At 41.9% G+C, this 22,743-nt stretch overlaps 1 protein-coding gene across 1 annotated transcript; it reads right to left on the bottom strand.

The window, feature by feature from the left end:
- Positions 1 to 2,500: 2,500 nt before the first annotated feature.
- Positions 2,501 to 22,483, bottom strand: LOC149848943 (glucan endo-1,3-beta-glucosidase 5-like). Its single transcript, XM_090012927.1, has 2 exons — positions 21,910 to 22,483; positions 2,501 to 3,606 (listed from the first exon to the last, which is right to left on the bottom strand). The coding sequence occupies exons 1-2, from the start codon at positions 22,257 to 22,259 to the stop codon at positions 2,505 to 2,507; spliced, it is 1,452 nt and encodes a 483-aa protein (XP_089869053.1). The 5' UTR covers positions 22,260 to 22,483; the 3' UTR covers positions 2,501 to 2,504.
- Between the last annotated feature and the right edge of the window lie 260 nt (positions 22,484 to 22,743).

The raw sequence follows: 22,743 nt of genomic DNA, 5'->3' as shown, positions 1-22,743 counted from the left end.
GTCCTTTTTAGTTAGTCATAAATTTCCATGTTTTTCTCAAAATTTGTTTTTTTTTGTAGTTAGAACCAATTATTTGGTTAGGCATGATTCAACATTTTACATAAAGTAGTTAGTTAGCTAGTCCTTTAGTTAATTTGTCAATAGTTGGTTATAAATTAGTTTCAAGTAGTTAAATTGTTTTCCTATTTTGTCTTTTAGTGTTAGGTTATTAGTTTAGTTCATGTTTAGTTTAGTTAATCAAATCTTGTTTTCGCTGATTTTTTTTAGTCATTAGATAATTAATTCATGTTTAGATTGATTCGTATTGCTTCATTTTGTTTATGTGCTTTGCAGGGAAGCATTGGAACGTGCAATAGAGCCATTTTCGTGCCGTAAAAGTACCCTCTAAGGTACCCTCAAGCCCTCAAAAGTGTCATCAAGGAGCCCTCAGAGGGACAATAAAGTGATATGCAAATAAGAAAAACAGAATAAGGAAACACATGGGAACAAGGACCCAAACACTGAAGACACTTTTCTTTTATTTTAGATTATATTTCATTTTTAATTCAATTCAATTATTGGGTCTGTAATAAAACCATTTATTTATTTTGTTTAAGCCCTCTGCATAGGGTGGGTCGTACTCCCTTAGTTAATTATTTAATTAGTTCTTTTTGTTTTGGCAATAAAGCATAGTATAGATTGTGTGTTGACTACAAAGTATTTTCTGTTCCTTAAGTTCGACCCGAACTCCACCACTCGTGCGAGCCAGTTTTTATTAATTTTGGTGTCTGGCTTTCACATTGATTTTCATACAAAATATTGTTTTAAAAAGTGTTTTCATAAAACTCTCACCAAATTTTGGTGCCGTTGCCGAGAAACCTCTCGCGTTTTGGAGAAAAAAGTTTTCTTTGGAAAATCCAAGAGAAAATCTTGGTTATAAGGGTGCGCAACAAACTGTGTAGCTTGCACTTGGCTCTGGCCCAGCTCAGTAAAAGATTGGTTTCAGCTTGATAAACAAGCCAAGCTTGATTGCCGTAACTGAGCTTTGAGAAGTGGAATGTTTTTGGATTTTTCAAAAGAAAAAAATATTATGTCCCCTTTTCAAAAAAAGCAAAACATCGTCTTACAAATTTATCACGTTAAAAAAAACTGTGACAAATAAAGTGATATTTTGATTTATCTCTTTTTGGTTTATTTATTATTTGTCAATTTATCACAAAAAATGATAAATTAAATCAGCCATATTTGTGACTAGTTGTGAACGTTGTATGTGTCCTAATATTTTTGACATTACCAATAAATACATGAGATATGACGACTTTTGTGATGCCAGGATCATAGTTACCAGAAGTTTCTTGGGGAAGCTCATTTTCCGTCAAGCAAGAAACTCATCACTTTCTCGAAAATGAAGGGAAGCTTGGGGAAACCTGTTTCCCAAATATGGTATATTTGATTCTTGTTAGAGGAAAACCCACTTTCTCCTCGTTTCCAAAATCGTTTATCTTTCGCTTCCTTAATGTTTCCCTCTTGTTTTTTGTCATTTTTCACTCTGCTTCGCCCCAACTTTCTACGTTTTTCATATTAATAATCTTTTTACAACAAGATTACATGTTGGTTTTATATGGTTTTATGCTTGTGTTCATGTTAGTTCTTATTTGCTTCCCCTTCACATTGCTTCTGTGTATTCTTTTCATTTTTCATGTGCTTGCATAATCGCTTCATGACCCTATCCTGCCCACTAACCGCTTCATATTACTTTTTTAACACTCACTTCACCGCTTCCGCTTCATGCATCACTTCTTCCATTTTGTTTCAGGATAATCTAGGAAGGAATTGAAATGAGCATCACAAGCACGCATGCTATCCACAGAAATATATGCCCAATCATTACTCAAAATGCTGATGAATTCCCCAAAGTCAATTTCATATTGAAGTACATCATTCGTTAAAGATTAGCCTATAAGGGCACGTTTGATTGTGCGTTGTATGGGACGTTGCAGATGCACATCGCCTGCCAGCTATCAAACAGCGGATGCTGTTTTTTTGTACCGACGGTGGGGGCCGGCACACTTAAAAAAATACCTGTCCAGAACAAACTCCAGTGTGTCCTGGACAAACTGGACCACTGTCCTGTTCATCCTGGGCAAATTGTTCTGTCCTAACCTGGACAGGGAATCAAACACACCTAAAAGTACTAAAAAAAATCTCATATTTAACGACATTCTATAATTCTTTACAAGTTAGCCAATCTAACAATTTAGACAGTCTCTAATTGCTTCTCATGGATCTCATTTAGACTCAAAACCACAGAACAGCGCACAATATACAGGTAGTCCTTCCAAAAACTAATACTAATGTCATTTAATAAATAAGTTGATTTACACTGTCGGTGGTTCATCAAAAATCCCAGAATGTTGAAATTTTTTAAATTACACGATATGATATCTGATCTCCTACAACTAGTAAAGGCCCACAATGAGCACGAAAAAAAAAAAACACCCAGCTGTAGACCTTTTTCTCCCACATTACATTGAAACCAAGATTCTCACAACAATAAACCCTAACAAAGTCATCCAGAGCCTCTGATGGAAGAAAATTCTGTGACTAGAATTGTCACTGATGCCAACCAGAAATCGACAGTCACCCATCGAAGGATCGAGAAATGTAATCAGACCATAGCCATCAAAATTGCAGCTTTGTGGGTCTTGTTTTCTCAACTGATAGTAACTGTTAAATGCATATGACACATTACCAGCGATGCCGATCGAGTTGCACAAACCTCCATAAAAGAGAGTTGTGCAGTCAGCCTGACTGCAAGCTAATTGCATGTGGTCAGAAACAGTATCCAAGTCCCTAGATGGATCTGCAATGCACCACCTTGAAGGTAAGTACAGAACATCCTTTGCACCTCGTAAAAGACCGTTACCTAATCCAACATTGAGCGGATACTTGGGCTGTCCGTCAAAAGAGAAAATTCCCCAATGCCTTTCAAAATTACCAGGTAAAATGCTCTTCTGCTCTTCATCAAGGAGACTGAATAGATAGATATCCATAGGTGGAACACCTGGTCTCAAAGGAGTTCCTTTGTTACTCAGAACATGATTAATCAGACCTTGATTGAAGGCTCTTGCAGAACTAAGGTTTGCACTGAAGGCCCCATCAGTGGGCCATCCCACCTCACCTACAATGATCTGCATTTGACCATAACCAATCCTGTTAAGAGCTGCAACCAAGGTGTCAAAATTTCCATCGAATGCATTGTAGTAAATATTTTGTCCATCTACAAGGGGATGATCAGTGCCCTCAAAAAATGCATACTCCTGTGGGAAGTCAGAGCTGTCATAAAGACTCAAGAATGGATAGATGTTGACTACAAAAGGAGAGCCAGTTGAGCTTAAAAAAGAAACAAGCTGAGTCATAATCTGGGTTAACTCAGGTCGGAAGGATCCTTGTGATGGAAGTGAAGACTGATATGCATCTGAATTGCAGGGCACTACTGGTTTTATAAATCCTGCAAGGTTCGCCTTGGACAATGATTGCTGTATGTTTTGCACGGCAGGTAGGACAACAGATTGATATTGGGTCCCATAACTTGAGAGGAAGGGCTCATTGCCAACTGCAACATACCTGCATTTATCATAACATCAGATGCCCATGCACAAACTACAGAACCAAAACTACTAAAATCACGTCAAACATTTAAAGGCTCAGTTTAAAGTTCATATACCAAAAATTCTTTCCAATCTAAATGTGGCTTTTTCTAAAGAAAATTTTCTAGGTGCCTTCTAATAAATAGAGAATGACATAATCACTTCAGGATGAATTTCATGAGTGGTTGCACCATCAGCAGTTAACGATATACCTAGCCATCTCTCTTGTTCTGATCAGACTCCAACTGGTTTGAATTTATCAACTTTGAGATGAATCCAGCTTGGAAACAGCCGCCCTAAACAGTTAGCAAATTTTATTCAAATTCAACTCCAACTGGGGATAACCAAACTGATCAAAGCTGGACCATTTTGATAACATTACTATTTTGTTTCAAGACTCTTGTTAAGTTTTTATCTGACAACCATGCGGAGCATCTAGGACTCATCGAATATGAAGAACCATCAGTCTTACTCAATCACGTTTCACAAAATAACTTGAGACAATTGCATGCATTTGATGAAAGTATCATTCAGTTCAATATTACATATGGCACACCAAACAATGTTTGTTATTCAATTGGCTTCGCAATTTTGAAACAATAGCTGCCGTACTTTAACAAATACAAGGGCCTCTCAATTAAGTACATAGCACGATCTCAAATCAGTAGCAGCAGATACTCTCAGACAGGACATGCGGGGATTTAACAGATTTTACAGCACTCATGTTGAAAAGCCATATTACCTACATCCACTCTGCACAACATAGATGATGAACTGATTTGTATCCTTTTCAGGCATTGACTAGACTAAAGAATCAAATTAAATATGCAAGTCCTACTTTGTTCCTAGACAATCCAGGGTCGTACTTCCAGCCAACATATGCAGCCTAAAGGCCCATAATTGCATGTGAAAGTTGCCTATATCTTGCATCAGCCTAATTTCTCATTAAAACAGAAGCAAAAGCTATTTAGATCAGTGTCACCAATATGGCTGATATTTTGAAAATATTGCCATATTATTGGTATTTCAAGGTCAGCCGATGTCTAAGTAACAGGGACTCGGCAAAGCAAGTGCCGCACCCGCGTCGACGCGATGCGGGTGCGCGTGCAGCACCAGGTGCGGTCAACACGACCCTGGGTGCGGTCAACGCACCCAGGGTCATTTTCGTCCACATTTCAGACGTTAAAAAAAACAAAAAAAACCCGATGAAAAGGAGTGATTAGGGCAAAAAATTTTTTTGCCCAAATCACTCCTCTCCTCTCCTCACCTGTGCAGCTCAGCTCGAGCCCTCCCCTCCCGACACCCCGACGCCACCCCCTAAGCTCCTCCTCTCCCTCGTCGCAGGTACGTCCCTCTTGCTCTCTGCTTGTGTCAGCAGGGGAGGGGCCGAGCCCCCCCTGCGCTCTCTCGCTCTAAAGGTGGTTCAGCAGGGGAGGGGGTCGAGCCCCCCCTCTCGCTCTCTTGTTGGGTCGGCAGGGGAGGGGCCGAGCCCCCCCTGCACCCTTTGTTTTCGGCAGGGGAGGGGCTGAGCCCCCCCTGCTCCCTTTGTTTTCGGTAGGGGAGGGGCCGAGCCCCCCATCTCGCTCTCTTGTTGGGTCGGCAGGGGAGGGGCCGAGCCCCCCCTGCTCCCTCTGTTTTCTGCAGGGGAGGGGCCAAGCCCCCCCTCTCGCTCTCTTGTTGGGTCTGCAGGGGAGGGGCTGAGCCCCCCTTGCTCCCTTCGTTTTCGGCAGAGAAGGGGCCGAGCCCCCCACCCAGCTCCTTTTGATTTCAGGGGAGGGGCCGAGCCCCCCCCCCCCCCCCTCTCGCTCTCTTGTTGGGTCGGCAGGGGAGGGGCTGAGCCCCCCCTGCTCCATCTGTTTTCGGCAGGGGAGGGGCTCGGGAGAGGAAAGGAGAGGAGTGATTTTCAAAATAAGATCGACATTGACATCTCGCTCACCAACATCTCAGTAATGCTGAGTTGGGTGGCTCAGAAATCGCATATCTGAAGAAACTCCGTTGTTTCTTCACATGGAATTCACAGATTCTTACAAACAAACCGACCCTTGTTGCTTCTCCCCCGATTCGCGCTTCCTCGCTATCGTTGTCGACTATCGGCTAGTTATCCGAGATGTTCTCTCTCTCAAGGTATCCTTTTTTCCTCTTCAAACACTGTTTTCTTCAACAAATTGGAACTCATCACTGCTGATTTGTTGCTTATGTGCATATACACGATTACCCAAATCACCATGTTAGCATTTTTGGCACTTTAATCTTGATGACAATGTGAAGATTTTTTTTTTCTTTTGGGCTCCCCCTTCTAGAACCAAGTGATCGTGTATATGGTTTTATAGTTTTCAAGATTGCTTTTAATATGTGTAAACCTTGTAAGCACCGGAAGGTAAGAAACAGGGCAAGTGAGATTTTATAGATACCCGCCGGAGTTATTTGGGGTAATTCCACTATTGGTTTGATGCTGTTTTGTTTCTTATATTATTATTTTTTGGGACTTGGATTTGATGGTTGTTGCAATTTGAAATAGATATATAGATGTGGAAAAGAGCAATATGCGTAAAAATCCGGTATAATTCACGTCTCACTAAAAGAACATAGACCAGTAACCTGTTTCCATTACATCACAAGACATTTTGCATTGTCTGTAACTCAGTAAGGAAGATTTCAGCTGCATACATGATGAATGATATTATGACAATGTTAACTGTCAAATGTTAAAACTTCAAAATTATATATATATATATATATATATATATATATATATATATATATATTACATTTTTTCCCCTGCCGCACCCCCACACCCGGGTTTTTTGGAAGTGCCGCATCCCCGCACCCGCACCCATGTGACATAGGCCGATGTTTTCCTGAGATTTTCAAAATATTGTCAGAATAAAAAATATCGTGATATTTTCCCGAGATTTTCAAAAAGCATCTTTTTCATATATTTCAAGTATTTTTGGTTTTTTATATTTTAAAAGTTTTTCTAATTGTTTATTTATATTTTTGTAAGAAAAATACTACAAAACCTATTATTTCTTGTCTTTTTTATTATTTACTATATTTTTTCAATTTTTAAAGCATCTAAGATTTTTCCGAGAAAAATCACTTTTTAAAAATATCTCTGAGAAAAGCACTCCCGAAGAAATTACCTTGAATGATACAAATGACTATTGTTTGCCCCCAAGGGGTTTGGCGTGCTGGGATGGGACCCAGGCCAAGGCAGGTGGTCTAGGTTCAAATCCCATGGGCAGCACCCCTTGCGCATGCAAAAACATACTCCCTGGGGGCAAGGGGTAAGCCCACGAAATTTTATGCTGCCAGGACAGTGATCATGAATACAGCAGGCAGAGCCAGCACGGCTAGGTCTCTGATCTTGGGGGCGGTTTCTCCATGTAAATATAGAAAAAATGACTGGCTTAGATGGATCCCTTAAGGAGTAAAAATTAAAGCATTCTAACTTGGATAAATTTTGCCCTTCTAATTTTGTATAATCACATTTTTCTAGCAGACCATGCCACAAACTTCATAGTTTTTAATATTTAGAGATTCAGACAGACCGGTTGAGGATGCTTCTCAATGAACTAATACAGGATATAAGTGGCCCAAAGACTGTATCAAATCTGGCAACTAAATTGTGATATGCCCTAGTAATCTGCTTCATATGACCTGTGTATGGCAGAGTTCTCAGGTCAACACTTTAGAAGGATTAGTAGTGCTTGGGTAGTAGGGCAGAGAAACAAGATAAGTAGCTTGTTGCTGAGGTCAGCTCACTAAAATCTCATTCAAGCTTGTAAAATAAACTTGGAGAACCGAGCCATAAGCTACTCGAGAAGATTTATTGAGCTGAGCATGAACAAGGTGATCGGCTTGGCTAACAGAAGCTTGTTGAAAAGATAATATGCATTTTAACTGTCCCTTATGTCACATATAATGGCAGAGAACAGTTGGTTTGGGTGTGTGTCATGGAAAAAGGTGTCGGGTGTTAAGATTCTTGTTCTTATCAATGGGTTGTGATCAATAAAAAAACATTATATATTTTTTAAGGCGAGCAGACCAAGCTTGATCAGGTGTTCAGCCTGGTAGAAACTATATTCTTCTAGACCTAACTGATGCTAAAAGAATGAAGACCAAAAATCATGTAAGAATTAAAACCTTTCAAATAAAAAAACAAGATACTGAACAAGCCCAGTCCATGCAGCTCCAGTGGAGATTTTTAGCAGCCATCACCTGCTGTCCCTAATATTCTCCAGTGTAGACAATATCTGGAGGAATCAGATTGCATATACCCAAGATACACGATAATGTCAACATGCAACCAAATGGTATGGATTGGTTTCACTGAGCCAGCCAATAAATAGCATCAAACTTTTGAAGCACCACCACTCAAAAAAATGAATGATTCATGAGATACAGACGATGAAAAATCCAGAAAATGGGGAGAATAAAAGTGAGAAAATCCTCATTTTTCAAAGAATGGAAACATTTAGGTTAGCATATGTACAAAGCATGGAGAAAGGTAAATGTGAAAAAAAGGAAAAGTGCAAAATAAGGATCTGTTTGGGAGGTGGCATCAAGAGGGAACTGAGGGAAATGACTTGAAGGGAATCTAAGCGCCCACACAGGTACGGGTACTGGGTGCGGCGCAGGTACATGTTGGGTCTGAGTCGGGTCGGGTTCAGCTTGGACCCGACCCAAAAACCCATTTCTCTCTCTTTTTTTTTTGTTTCACGACAGTCAAAAGGTGAGGCCCTTTTTCAAAACCCTTGCCTCCTTTCCACCTTTGATTGCGCGAGGAGAAGAAAAAGAAGAAGAAGGGCAGAGAGAGAAAGATACCCACCAATTCCTCCTCGTTATCTTTCTTCTTCTCCTCCTCGTTTTCGTTCATATTCTTCTCCTCCTCCTCTTCATGTTATAAGCCTTAATCATATTATATTGAGGATTGTATGTATTATCCTATTATATAGTAACCATAGTCACCTATGTCACAGGGATTCGGCTAGCAGGGTGCCGCACCCGCGTCGACGCGACTCAACGCGGGTGCGGGTGCGGCACCGGGTGTGGTCAACCCGATCTTGGGTGTGTTGACCGCACCCAAGGTCATTTCGGTCTATTTTTGTTTGGATTTTTTTTTTAAATTTGCCCTACAAAATGGGTTGCAGAATTTAAAAAAAAAAAAATCTGGACAGTTGTGCTGCTCTTGTTTTATAAAGGGGCACTTGTGTCCACAACATCTTACGAGCTTTGTTGGCATCCCATGCTATTCCTGCCTCCAAACCATTAATTCACAGCGTTGGAAAACATACTGTTAACTTGGAAGTCTTTATGCTTCAAGAGCCTTTTGAAGTCTTTATGCTTCAACCAACGAGATCCTTTTTTGTAAAGGATTTTCTCTCTCCATAATAAATGATAATGGTGGTGGTAGAGCCTTGGTGGCTATTAGTATTCACTTTTCTCCTGACGAGATGGGTACTCTAGCCGTAGCCTTGTGTAGACCTCTCTTTTCCACATGTCAAATAAAAAAAAATTCTTTTAGCTGTCATCTGTGTGCAACTGTATATAAAATAAAATTTGAAAAACCCTAGGCAGTGGTGTCGTAGGCCTCGTGAAGACGCTCTCTCCAACGAACCACGTCAAACCTTTCGCTTATATTTTTTTTCATGAAGACCAGGGAGTTTCAGACATGATTGAATCATGACAGTCAGCAGAACGCAGCAGGCTGGGTCGATCAGATTGCCAATGTAAAACCCACGTTAAAAAAAATAAATAAATAAAATAAAAATATCAGACTCGGGTCGGGTCGGGACCCGACGCAGGGGAGGATTTGTTTAAAAACAAACCCTCTCCCCTGTACGCCACACCCCCCCCCCACTCGTGTCGTTCCACCCTCCTCGGCAGGATAAGGAAACCCCTTGAGGGTTTCCCCGATTGTCGCCTCCCCCGAGCTCTTTAAGAGCATGGCAGGAAGGGAAGGGGGGCACACCTCCCTTATCTTCTCCTCCTCCTCGCTCTCCTTGCGCCGACGGCCCTTCTCGCAAACCCCGTCGTCTCCTCTCGTCCCCCCGCGACTGCTGTTGCCGGCGAACAAAGCCGCCAGCCACCTCGCCTTCTCTCCTTCCTCTGTGGCCACCAGCGACCGTCGCCGCCGGTGACCTCAACTCCCCCGCTTTGACATCCTCGTCGGCACCTCCTCTTCGGCAGCCCCAGGTAAGCCCTCCCACCTCTTCTTCTACCTTCTCCTCTCCCGACAGCCGCAGGCAGGGGCCAAAGGCCCCTGCGTCTCTCTCTCTGCTTACCTTCCGACAGGGGCCATCGGCCCCAGCCCCTCTTCTTTTAAAATCCAGCAGGGGCCGATGGTCCCCGCCATTTTTTCTCAAGCCCGATAGGGGCCATTGGCCCCTGCCTCCTCTTTTGAAAGCCGCAGGGGGCCTTTGGCCCCTGCGCTCCCTCTCTCTGCTCATTTTTCCGGCAGGGGCCATCGGCCCCTGCCATTTCTCTTTCTGGTAGGGGCCGATGGCCCCTACCCTTCCTTTAAAGCCAGCAGGAGCCTTCGACTCTTGCCTCTCTTTTCGGAAACCCAGCAGGGGCCGATGGCCCCTGCGCCTCTCTTAGTCGTCTGGCAGGGGCCGATGGCCTCTGCCCTTCTTTAAATATCCGGCAGGGGCCGATGGCCCCTGCACCTGTTGCTTTGGCGGCATGGGTCATTGGACCCTACCCCGTTCTGTTTCAGGTCAGCAAGGACCGTTGATCCCTGCCTTGTTTTTCAGAGAAGCTGAGACCCCAGTCCTTTGTTCCGGTTTTCCCTATTCATTTAAATGCATACTAATAACGTACCTTTACAGCTTACGCAACAGGCCCCGTTCGTGCTTCGCGGCCCGACCCTGGTATTATCCTCACGCGTAGGCGTACGCAGCTACACAACATTCCGAGGTAGGGTAAAGTCGCACAAAGGGCAATAAATGAACCTATTTAAGTTGAAATATTTAAGATGCCCATGCTAGATATGCTTAGAGTTATATTGCTTCTGCATTTCGCATTATCTTGTTTGTATGCTCATGAGTCGAGGTACAATTTCATTCTTCGATCATTATTTTGCATAGTTGCTTATGAGTTTGAGGTGTGGTTTCATACTTCTTGCAATACCTATGCCCTTGTTTGATTGCATACATTTTTGCCTGCACGTTTCCTTTGAGTGAGGTACGACTTCATGTCTCATGTATTACTTATGACCTTATGTGTTTACCTATCTAAGTGGTCAAGGTATGATTTTGGTACCTCGTGTGTTACTTATGTGTTTTTCGCTCGATGTGCGGCATCACAAGTCGAGAGTTGCTTGTCGTCATGTTATAACCTGCATATGCTTGTAATGAAATATGCGGAAAAGCAAAGAGTGCATTAAGCACTTACAACATCCACTAATGAATAAACAAAAGGGCTAACACCCAAACCCACAAGAGACAACACAACATAAAAATATAAATGTCTCTTATTGAAAAGAGAGAGCTCTCTTAAGTGAAAAATACAAGAGGGGTTCACCCCTATTTATACACAAAAGAAGGAGAGGGGGAGTGGCCAAAAGGCTTTAAAAGGAGAGCCACCTAGGGGCTCCCCATGTAGTCGTTGGGAGCCCCCAACGGCCACAAATGTAACCGTTGGGGGCCCCATCGACTCCATGGTGGGGCCCCTTTGTGTGAGCAAAAAAACATAAAATAAAAAATATAAAATACAAAAAACAAAAAGGAAAATAAAAGAAGAAAAACAAGTACCCCTATCGGGTATTTTAGACATATATATATATATATAAATATATATATATGAATTACATGTATTTTAACACCCTCCCTCAAGCTTTACAGGGATATAACCGAAAGCTTGTTAAGGAGAAACAAAAAACGAGGAGCAGCAAGGGCTTTAGTGAAGAAGTCTGCCAACTGGTACTCAGATGTGACGTAAGGTAGTGCTATGGTTCCTCTCACGTACGTAATGACAGTCCATCTCAATATGTTTAGTACGCTCATGAAAGGTGTGATTGCTTGCAATATAGATTGCGCTTTTGTTGTCACAACACATCTTCGAAGGAGTAGAGATGACAATGCCCATATCACTGAGGAGACTTCTTAGCCACACAAGTTCCATGGTTGTAGAAGCCATAGCATGATATTCCGCTTCCGTTGAGGACAAGGATACTTTGTGTTGCTTCTTGCATCTCTAAGAAATCATAGAGTCACCTAAGAAAACACAAAATCCCGTAGTTGAGACTCGGTCATTGGAATTTCCTCCCCAATCTGCATCAGTATAAGCAATTAAATCAAGTGACGAGGCAGAGGAAAGAAAAACTCCCTTAGTTATGGTGTTTTTGATATATCTGACGATCCTTAAGACTGCACTCATGTGCACGGTTGTAGGTGCATGTTGAAACTGACTGACAGAATGGACGGCATGAGCTATGTCTGGCCGAGTGATGGATAAGTAGGTTAGAGACCCAACAAGTTGCCGGTAGGGAGTAGGATCCTCGAGAGGTGTTCCATCTTCCAACTTTAATTTTGCATTGATGACTTCTGGGGTTTCTATCTTCTTATCATCGGAGATACCAGATTTGGAACAGATGTCGGCAGCAAGTTTCATCTGAGAGAGAATGTACCCTCGAGGAGAGTACGCCACTTCAATCCCTAAAAAATATCTTAGGAAACCAAGGTCAGACATGTCAAAATTTTCTTTCAAAACTTTCTTAATATCATTAATGCCTTGCTCATCACTTTCTGTGATGATCATATCATCAACATAAAGTAGTAAAATAACTACTGAAGACCCTGCACTTTTCACAAACAAAGCAATGTCAGTATAACATGAACGAAAATTCAAACTTATCATTACATTACTAAATCTATCATGCCAAGCCTTTGGGGCTTGTTTTAAACCATATAATGCCTTCTTAAGTTTGAGAATTTTATCTTTACCAATACACACTCCTGGTGGAGGATCCATATAAACTTCTTCAGTTAATTCACCATTTAAGAAAGCATTCTTAACATCTAGTTGATAGATAGGCCATTTTTTAACAGATGCTACGGCAATAAGAGTCCTAACACTAGTCATTCTAGCAACAGGTGCGAAGGTTTCTTCATAATCTATACCATATTCTTGAGCATATCCTTTAGCTACTAACCGTGTTTTATAACGTTCTAATGAACCATCACTCTTAGTTTTAATTTTGAAGACCCATCTACATCCAATTGATTTCTTTCCAGTGGGTAACCAAGTTATTTCCCAAGTTTTTGCCTTTTCAAGGACACTAAGCTCTAAGTTCATGGCTTCAACCCATTGGGGAATGTTTTTGGCCTCATTATAGTGTGAAGGTTCATGAAATGAGTGCAATGCAATTAGACACGCTCTATATCTTGGAGTTAGGGACTCATAGGAAACAAACCTATTAGGAGGATTGGAAATCCGACCGATGTTGGATCCTTGAGAGTATTTTTCTAAGGCGCTCATTTGAGTTTGTTGACCACGCCTAACATAGGTTTGGATTGGTCTATCACTTTCATCTATAACATTGTCAAGAGGAATATCCTCTAGGTCATTCAAAGACTCATTAGAGATTTCCTCTTCTTGAGGAGTCTCATCTTCTTGAGATAGAAGATCAAATAAAAAAGCATATTCACTTTCATCAATATCTTTAGTTTTCACAAAACCATTTTCATTTTCCAAAAAGGTTACATCTTTGGATACATAGAGTTTGTTATTTTTCAAGTCAAAACATCTAAAACCCTTTTGATTTTCTCCATATCCCAAGAAAACACATTCAATAGCTTTAGGAGATAATTTGTCCCGTTTATTTGTAAGGACAAAACATTTACATCAAAAAATTCTTAATCTATTGAAATCGGGAGTTCTTTCAAATAGTTTTTCATATGAAGATGTATTTTGTAAAGATGAAGATATCATTCTATTTATTAAGTAAGTTGAGGTTAAGGCCGCTTCGGCCCAAAAACTCTTTGGAATTTCTTTGGAAATAAGGAGTGTCCTAGTGGTTTCCATGATGTGTCTATGATTTCTTTCGGCCAAGCCGTTTTGTTGGGGAGTCCTAGGACACGATCTTTGATGACAAATTCCATTTACTTCTAAATAGTTTTGAAATTCATTTGATAAATATTCTCCACCCGAATCACATCTAAGAGTAGAGATATTACTTGAAAATTGATTTTTAACTATCATGTGAAATTTTTTGAAGAAGTCAAAGACTTCGGATTTTAAATTAAGAAAGTAGATCCATACATACCTCGTGTAGTCATCAATGAAAGTAACGTAATAGGAGTACCCTCCTTTAGACATGATCGGGGAAGGACCCCAAACGTCCGAATGGACTAACTCAAAAGGTCTTTTGGACACAAAAGTTCGGTTTGGAAAAGGAGTAGATTTCATTTTGCCAAAAATACAATTCTTGCAAACAAAATGTTTCTCATTACAAAATTTCTTTCCAAAAGGAAATGAGTACATTTTTGAGAAACTTGGATGTCCAAGTCTTTGATGCCAAATTTCAATATTTTTATTTTGGACATGGTTACAAAAAGAGTTAGTGGGGAGTTTCAAGTTGCTCATGTAATAGAGATCTCTCCTCCTATGGCCTTGCCCAATCTACTTCCCGGACCGGAGATCCTGTATAGAGCAATCCTTAGTTGAGAAGGAGATTTCACATCCATGATCACATATTTGAGCAACAGAGAGAAGATTTAAATTAAGTTGAGGTACAACTCTCACGTTTGACACAAAGAAATCGTTTGAAAAGTTTAAAGTTCCAAAACTTTTTGCTTGTAAAGATGTACCATCGACAGTTGAAACATAGGAGTTTTTATAATTATTACATAAATCGGAAAGCTCATTTTCAAGTGGGGTCATATGAAAGGAAGCTCCAGAGTCAAGGATCCAAGAAGACATACCTGGAGGAGAGGAAGAAGCTATGGCGGCACCCGAGGTTGATGGTATCTTGAGTAGAGTTTGTAGTGCTTCCGATAGTTGAGCAAGAGAAAAAGATTCCTTCCCTTTGGTGGTTTCCTCTTTCTTTTGAGTAGCTTCTTCAATGGAAGCAACCTTATTTTTAGGTGCTTCATTCAACTTAGGGCAATTAGGTCTTATATGACCCGGCTCTTGACAATGATGGCAAATGGCTTTTCTATAGTTTCCATTATAATTATTTTGCCTTCCAAAATGTGGAGGTTTGTAAGCTTTCATATGGTTGCCGGGTTTAGATACGGCCAAGACATTATCTCCTCCTTTAATCATGCCAAGACGAGTTTCTTCTTGGCATATTTCGGCTATGGCATCTTCCAAGGGAAGATGCTTAGATCTATGTAGGAGGGAAGATCTAACTTGTTCATACTCGAGCCTAAGCCCATGTAAAAATTAGAAAAAGTGCGCTTTTTCCATTTGTTCTCTCCTTAATTGCACATCCACACTAGAAACCCATTTTGGTTCTAGTAAAGATAGTTCATCCCATAGGGGACCAAGAGTGCTAAAGTAATCCCTTACACTCATTTCTCCTTGCTTGATAGTCCGGATTTTTTCTTGAAGAAAGAATTGACGAGCAAGGTCTTTTTGAGTAAACATACCTTTCATAAAGAACCATGCTTCATTCGCCATCGGAAACTTAGCAATGTTGACGCAAATCTTGAGCTCCACATTGTTCATGAACCAAGCAAGAATCTTGGCATGCTTGCTTTCCCAATCTTCCACTTTAGATTGGTGATCTTCAATGGCCTTCATGCGGGCAATTCCTTCAAGAGCTTTTTCTTGATCACCATCCATCTTAATTAGTTGGAGTTGTGGTTCCGGAATGGTGCCCATAACGTATCCCCAAAGTTTTTTACCTTTAAGGTTGTTCTCCATGGCGGCGGCCCACATCATGTAGTTGGAGCCATTGAGCTTGAAGGAGAGATCAATCTTTTGTTCTCCTTCCATTTCAATCACTCACAAGAGGGTAAATGGAGAGAGATATAACAAGAAAAAAATATAGCTACACGACTAGCTATATTAAGAAGAAGAGCATAAACAAGGCTCTGATACCATGTAATGAAATATGCGGAAAAGCAAAAAGTGCATTAAGCACTTACAACATCCACTAATGAATAAACAAAAGGGCTAACACCCAAACCCACAAGAGACAACCTATGTCACATGGGTGCGGGTGCGGGTGCGGGGATTCGGCACTTCCAAAAAACCCGGGTGCGGGGGTGCGGCAGGGGCAAAAAATGTAAATATATATATATATATATATAAATAAAAGGGAGAGAGAAAATCTTTTACGAAAAAAGGATTTGAAAAGCAGCTGACAGGAGCTGTCAGCAGAGAAAACCCTTTACGAAAAAAAGGAGTTGTCAGCAGAATTTTTTTTTTTTTAAATTTCGCAGCTCAGCTGACAGCAGCTGTCAGTAGAGAAAACCCTTTACGAAAAAAAAGGAGCTGACAACAGCAAAAAGGAGCTGTTAGCAGAATTTTTTTTTAAAAAAAATTCGCAGCTCAGCAGCTGACAACAGCTGTCAGCAGAAATTTTTTAAAAAAAATTTCGCAGCCCATTTCATAGGACAATTTTAAAAAAAAAAAATCCAAAAAAGAAAATGGACCTAAATGATCCTGGGTGAGGTCAACGCACCCAGGATCGGGTTGACCGCACCCGGTGCTGCACCCGCACCCGCACCCGCTCCCTCGTCGAGTCGCGTCGACGCGGGTGCGGCACCCTGCTAGCCGAATCCCTGTGACATAGGAGACAACACAACATAAAAATATAAATGTCTCTTATTGAAAAGAGAGAGAGCTCTCTTAAGTGAAAAATACAAGAGGGGTTCACCCCTATTTATACATAAAAGGAGAGGGGGAGTGGCCAAAAGGCCTTAAAAGGAGAGCCACCTAGGGGCTCCCCATGTAGTCGTTGGGAGCCCCCAACGGTCACAAATGTAACCGTTGGGGGCCCCAACGACTCCATGGTGGGGCCCCTTTGTGTGAGCAAAAAAACATAAAATAAAAAATATAAAATACAAAAAACAAAAAGGAAAATAAAAGAAGAAAAACAAGTACCCCTATCGGGTACTTGTGAAATGACTAAAATACCCCTATCGGGTATTTTAGACATATATATATATATATATATATGAATTACATGTATTTTAACAATGCTCACACTCATGGTAAATATGTACTTACATAAATGTAGTCTTGTGCCTAACCTGATTTCAACTGTTTTCAAAACACTAGAAGTTGCGCTGGTGCGCTATAGTTCTTTTAAAGAGGATTTCCTAAAGCAAACCCAGTGCTCTTCAGATTGCACAACTTTTGCAAAGTTAAGTTTTAAGTCCTGTCGGATTGCGAAGTCACATTTGAGCCCTCCCAGGTCCACACACTTGGGAGAAATATTTTATAACCCCGATTCGAGTTGCGACCCAATCCGAATAGCCCCGATCAGAGGCATGAGCCTATGAATGAGTGGGGTTCTGTTGAAGGACCCATTCTTCATTTATCAATCTAGTGTTGCATATCGTGCGAATCGTGTCGATACTAAGATAAATTTTGGATGCAAGATTGATAGTGATGTGCCTTGTGTGAATGACTCAATGTGGTATTATGGCTTTTAAGGATGAATCGTGCCAAATGAGCACTCTTATATTCTTTTGATCGTTATAAAGTTGTGTGTTGGGTGTTCCTTTTGAGAAGCCTACGCACCCCCCTTTTTGGTGTAGCGTACTTTTAGTCATGCACGACGTGTTAAGTACTTTGTTGATCGGACGAGAGATCCGAGACGACCTCGTATCATGAAATATGCAAAATATTGTTGAAATGAATTCAAGACTTATCTTGCCAAATTGTGTTGTGTTACTTCTTTTACAGATAATATCTGTTGGGGTTTCTTTGGTGAAATCATATCTCTTTCATCGTAGTCGTACTTTTGACAAGTACGTTTGTACTTTTTGACAAGTACGTCTTCTTACGTTGCGATGATTGGATGAGTAGGTTGTGGCAACCTTGATGAGTGCAAATAATAAAATGCTGAGATCACCTAAATAAGTGATGATTTCTGCCTTCACCGGCAAGATACTCGAGTTGGGTCGAAAGACCAGAGTATGTAGAATGGATCTTCGGTTAACTACCCCTTATGTACTTATTCGAACCGCTGACTCCTGTCAGGAGAGAGGACGGGAAGGTACAAAAACTTCGATGGACAAGCCATTAACGGCAGTTACGAGCAAAAGACTCGGCTTCCCCAGTCATCGGAGTTAGGGGAAGGGGACTACCATAATTATCCTAGGTGGTAGCTCTCTATGTTCGGGATGCATCCATTGTCTATGCTGCTTTGGGGATTTCTCTGTTGGTCACTGACCGTCCCCTTAAGTGCGGACTCAGTCAGCTATTCAGGTTATCTTAAAATACATAGCATAATAAACCCCCGGATCAGTCTACGTTGTTTCTAGAGTCGTGCCTTGTGCGTACCCACTTGGTCAGTTAATATCGAAACATAATTTAAATCCGATCACACAATTTGTTGAGTTATGCACGTATGAAAGCTATATCATGCAACGGGTTTCAATACTTATGGAATTGTGTGTGTGGTTGATGTAGCATCGTATTTTGCTAGTTAAATTGCTTATGCAGTGCTTTGCTTATAATAATTAGCCTACTTGTGCCAGTGAAATGCTTGTAATAGTTTTAGCATTTTGCTCATGATAGTTGCTCCATGAATCTGTTGAAATTAAATTGTTATATAAGTGTCTGTCTACTTGACACATTAAATTATTTTGCTTAACTATGTTCTATATCGTTTTGTATGTGCACCTACCAGTTTTTAGTGAAACTGACCCATTTTATGGGCAGGTGATGTATAGGTGATACACTCTGCGACGGCACGATGACGCGATGAGATCAAGATAGAGCTCTTTCCCTGACGTTTTGCTCCTGAGGGCATGTTGATAAATTTGGTATGAAGTGTATTTCAAAAATTCTTTTTTTAATTAAACCTTGAGTTACTAAAACTGTTTTAGTAAACTTCTTTTTGGTTTCAACAAATATAATGAGTTGCAAAATCCCATGAACAAATTCTCAATTATTGAAACTGCATTTCAAAACTATTTGATTTCAATAGTTGTGCGGGATTCGACAAAGAAAAGTTTACGTTGTAATGCGCTCAAGGTCCATTGACTTGTGGTTTTAAAAATATCAATTTTCACTGAAGTACTATTTACACTCTGATAATCGTATGATTTCAAACTTTCTAAACTATTCTAAAAGTTACAAATCCTGGATTTTTGGGGCGTTACAGTCAATCCTTTCGGTTCATCAATTTTGTCCCGTTGAGCTAAAGTACACAACAAGCAGAACGTGGGTAACAAGTCTTCAAACAAACACACCAGCAAAAAAACTGAACCCCGACCCCCTTCTCTCTCTCTCTCTCTCTCTATATATATATATATATATATATATATATATATATATATATATATATATATTTGCCCCTGCCGCACCCCCGCACCCGGGTTTTTTGGAAGTGCCGAATCCCCGCACCCGCACCCATGTGACATAGATAGTCATGTATATCATTCAAGGTAATTTCTCAGCGAGGGTTTTTCTCAGAGATATTTTCAAAAAGTGTCTTTTCTCGTAAAAATCTCAGAAAATTTTAGGAAGCTTTAAAAATTAATATATATATATATAGTGAATAATAAAAAAGACAAGAATAGTAGGTTTTGTAGTGATTTTCTTACAAAAATATAAAGAAACATCTAGAAAAGCTTTTAAAATATAAAAGAAACAAAAAAGATAAAATATATGTTTTTTAATATCTCGAGAATATATCAAAAATCTCAGGAGAATATCATGATATTTTGAAAATATCAGGAATATCTCAGGAAAATATTGGCTGACCTTGAAATATCACGATATTGGTGGCACAGATAGGAACATGAAACCGATATAGTGAAAGCAAATTGCGAGCACACTTTTCTTGGTTGCATACTGCCCCTTATATCCAGCAGAACCTAGCATGCTTGGGCTGCTATACTTCAAGTCGACCTACCCACTTATACCAGTATCTAGTAGTACCTAAAAAACAATGGTTCTAGCCGTATGAAATGTCTATAAATTGAAGCCTTTTTCTGTTAGTTGATGCCACTAAAAAAAATTAATAAACTTTTTATAGAAACCAAAAGACTAAATCCGTACACTGATGGTTGGTGTACTCACAAAGGACCTTTCAGGTAAATAGTGCGGGTATACAAGATCACGCGGTGGGTAAGTATAAATCGAAAAAGTGGTGAAGTAAGCAGAAATCACAAAATTGCAATTGGTGCTGAGCATAGGAGGGAAATTATCATTATCACAACAATGCTGACAATGTTGATGACCTTCACCCTCTGAAACTGATGATAATAAGGCATTGTTTGGGAGCTAGTTCATTTGAGGTAGGAATTAAGGAACAGGGTTAGGAGTCCAGTCAAATTGCTCTAGCAATGGCTGTTCATGGAAAAGAATATGAGTAGGCATTTGAGGCATTTACGCTGGCAGATGCTACCTCTAGAGGTAGTATTTGTTATTTGACATTTCCAGGAATTGAAGGCTTTCAGTTTCCAACTCGATGAACTTGCTCAAATTCTCAATTCCCAAACAGAGCCTAAGGAGATACAACAAATTTCCAACTCAAGGGAGAAAGCACCTGAGAAGTTCTGAACATGATGCAGAACGCATGTATCTCGCATAACTGTAGGCCTCAATCGCTGGCATGACAATATTGCAAACCACCAACATCTCAAATTTGTGAAATGAAAACGAGGGAAAAAAAGTGACATTTATTTCCATCAGTTGAAAAGAACATAAGAATTAAGGATGGCACTGTAACTTCAGCTTGAATACCAACACAATCAGGAAGACATCTCATCAGTTGAGAACCAATAAATCTACTGTTTTCCCACTAAACTTCCGAGTTTTAGTACTTGGAAACATTGATTCGTGACAATGTAACAAGTGGTGAGAGCTAATCTCACTTGCAGAAAACTCATCCTTTCGAGTATACCATCCTATCTATAATCCATTACTAAGAGATGAAAAATCAAGAGATAATGGAACTATCTTGTCCTTCCCGGAGCACCCTGTTATGTGTACTCACATTACAAAACGGACTCCCGAAAACAGAGAGCGAGCGAGAGAGAGAGAGAGAGAGAGAGAGAGAGAGAGAGAGAGAGAGAGAGAGAGAGAGAGAGAGAGAGAGAGAGAGAGACTTCCTATTTTAGAGAACTGGCAATAGGGATGGCAGTGGACCGGGGGAAAGCGGGGCCCCGCCCCGCCTCGCCCCGTTTGGACCGGGGATGAAGGGTATGAAACGGGGATGGAGGCGGGGATGAAGGTTAAAATCCATCCCCGTCCGGGGGTGGAGGCGGGGATGGACTGGCACGTTCCCCCGCCCCGCCCCGCCCCATCCCCGCCCCGGCCCCGCCCCGGCCCATCCCCGCCCCGCCCCCGGCCCATCCCCGTCCCGGCCCCGCCCCATCCCCGCCCCCAACTCAGATGAACTGTTTACTAACCCTAACTCCCTTCCCTAATTTCCTAACCCTGGAGCCGGGCGACGTTACTGTGCACGTAGGACGCCGGGTTCTCGATAGCGTACCGGACTCCGGCCTGGGCGGCGAGGTGCATCACGTGGGTGAAGGCGACGAGGTCGAAGAGCTTGGCCAGGAGCCGGGCGTCGTTGATGTCGCCGGCGATGACGAAGACGCCGTGGTCGCCGAGGATTCGACGGCGGGCCTTCTTGAGCGAGGGGTCGTAGTAGTCGTTGAAGTTGTCGAGGCCGACGACACCGTCACCGCGCTTCCGGAGGGCGAGCGAGACGTGGGTGCCGACAAAGCCAGCGGCGCCGGTGACGAGCACACTCATCCCGCGGGGTCGGGGACGGGGGCGGGGTCGGGACGGGGACGGGGCGGGGGCGGGGCGGGGACGGGGACGGGGCGGGGACGGGGACGGGGACGGGGCGGGGGTGGAGGACATGAAACGGGGATGAAGGCGGGGGTGGAGGATAAAATCCATCCCCGCCGCGGAGGCGGGGCGGGGGTGGAGGATAAAATTTTGAGGCGGGGCGGGGGTGGAAACCTTGTCCCCCGCCCCGCCCCGCCCCACTGCCATCCCTAACTGGCAACATAAAAGCACGTAAAACCCAATAGGCTTCCAATAAATACCATGATTAGTGCATCGATCCTTCAAACAAAAAAAGGAAAACAAAAGCCGAAACACAATAGATAGTTAAGAAATAGAGGGCACTAACCTGATATCAACACCACCCTTGACAGCATATCTTGAAACGTTCTGACTAACCCACAAATCTGCAGCAGCGGGAGAAGAACTCAGGACCCCCAACATCTCATTGGGAATGCCCACCATCACCTCGATCCCACTGCCCACGAGGGCCTCGAGAACTCTCGGATCGGCTTCGAAGAGCTTCACCTTCCCGATCCTGTTGACCTTGAGGAGATCGACAACAATGGAAGGAGGAAGCTTGTGGGAAGACAAAAGCCCCCAGTTGACACCAATGGCGCATTGGGACACCACCAAGCATTTGCTCACCAACAAGAAGAGAAAGAGCAAAGTTCGAGATCGATCCACTGTTCCTGCCATTCTTCCGATCACTTCAGATGGTTTTACCGACAACCATCTTAGCAATAACTCTCTCTCTCACCACCCACCCACCTTACCACTGGTCCACTGCTCATTATTATTAGAGTTGCAAGGAGACAACAATTGGCAGAGGAGTGACGGTTATGGGGTCTCTTTCAGGGGATTGATTAAGCAAGCCAATCTCAGTGATGCTCTCTCTCTCACCACCCACCCACCAGTAGAGTGGCAACTTTGGAGAGGGGACTTAAGAATATGGGTCTCCTTGAGGTGATTGATTAAGAAAGCCAATCTCAGGGATGCCCTTTTCTCTCTCTCTCTCTCTTGCACTAATGGGGAGAGAAGCGAGGGAAATGGGGGGCGAGGCCAATACTGTATTCTCGAGATCGCAAATTGGAAAAGAACATTATTAATTAAAGGGAAAATTTGTGCGCCCGGTGAGCATAAGATGACAGGGAGCCGTGGAAAAGAATATTATTAATTAAAG

This window comes from Nuphar pumila, chromosome 1, assembly GCF_984573655.1.
Source record: "Nuphar pumila chromosome 1, dmNupPumi1.hap1.1, whole genome shotgun sequence".
Classification (NCBI taxonomy): Eukaryota; Viridiplantae; Streptophyta; class Magnoliopsida; order Nymphaeales; family Nymphaeaceae; genus Nuphar; species Nuphar pumila.
The sequence above is the reverse complement of the archived record's forward strand: the minus strand, read 5'-3'. Positions and strand labels throughout refer to the sequence as shown.

What these genes read in the sequence shown, in the direction of transcription:
- LOC149848943 (XM_090012927.1), bottom strand. Translation starts at nt 22,259, where the DNA reads ATGGCAGGAACAGTGGATCGATCTCGAACTTTGCTCTTTCTCTTCTTG. An exon ending in AAGGGTGGTGTTGATATCAG is followed by an intron (nt 3,607 to 21,909) that starts GTTAGTGCCCTC and finishes TGATAAATGCAG; the next exon opens with GTATGTTGCAGTTGGCAATG.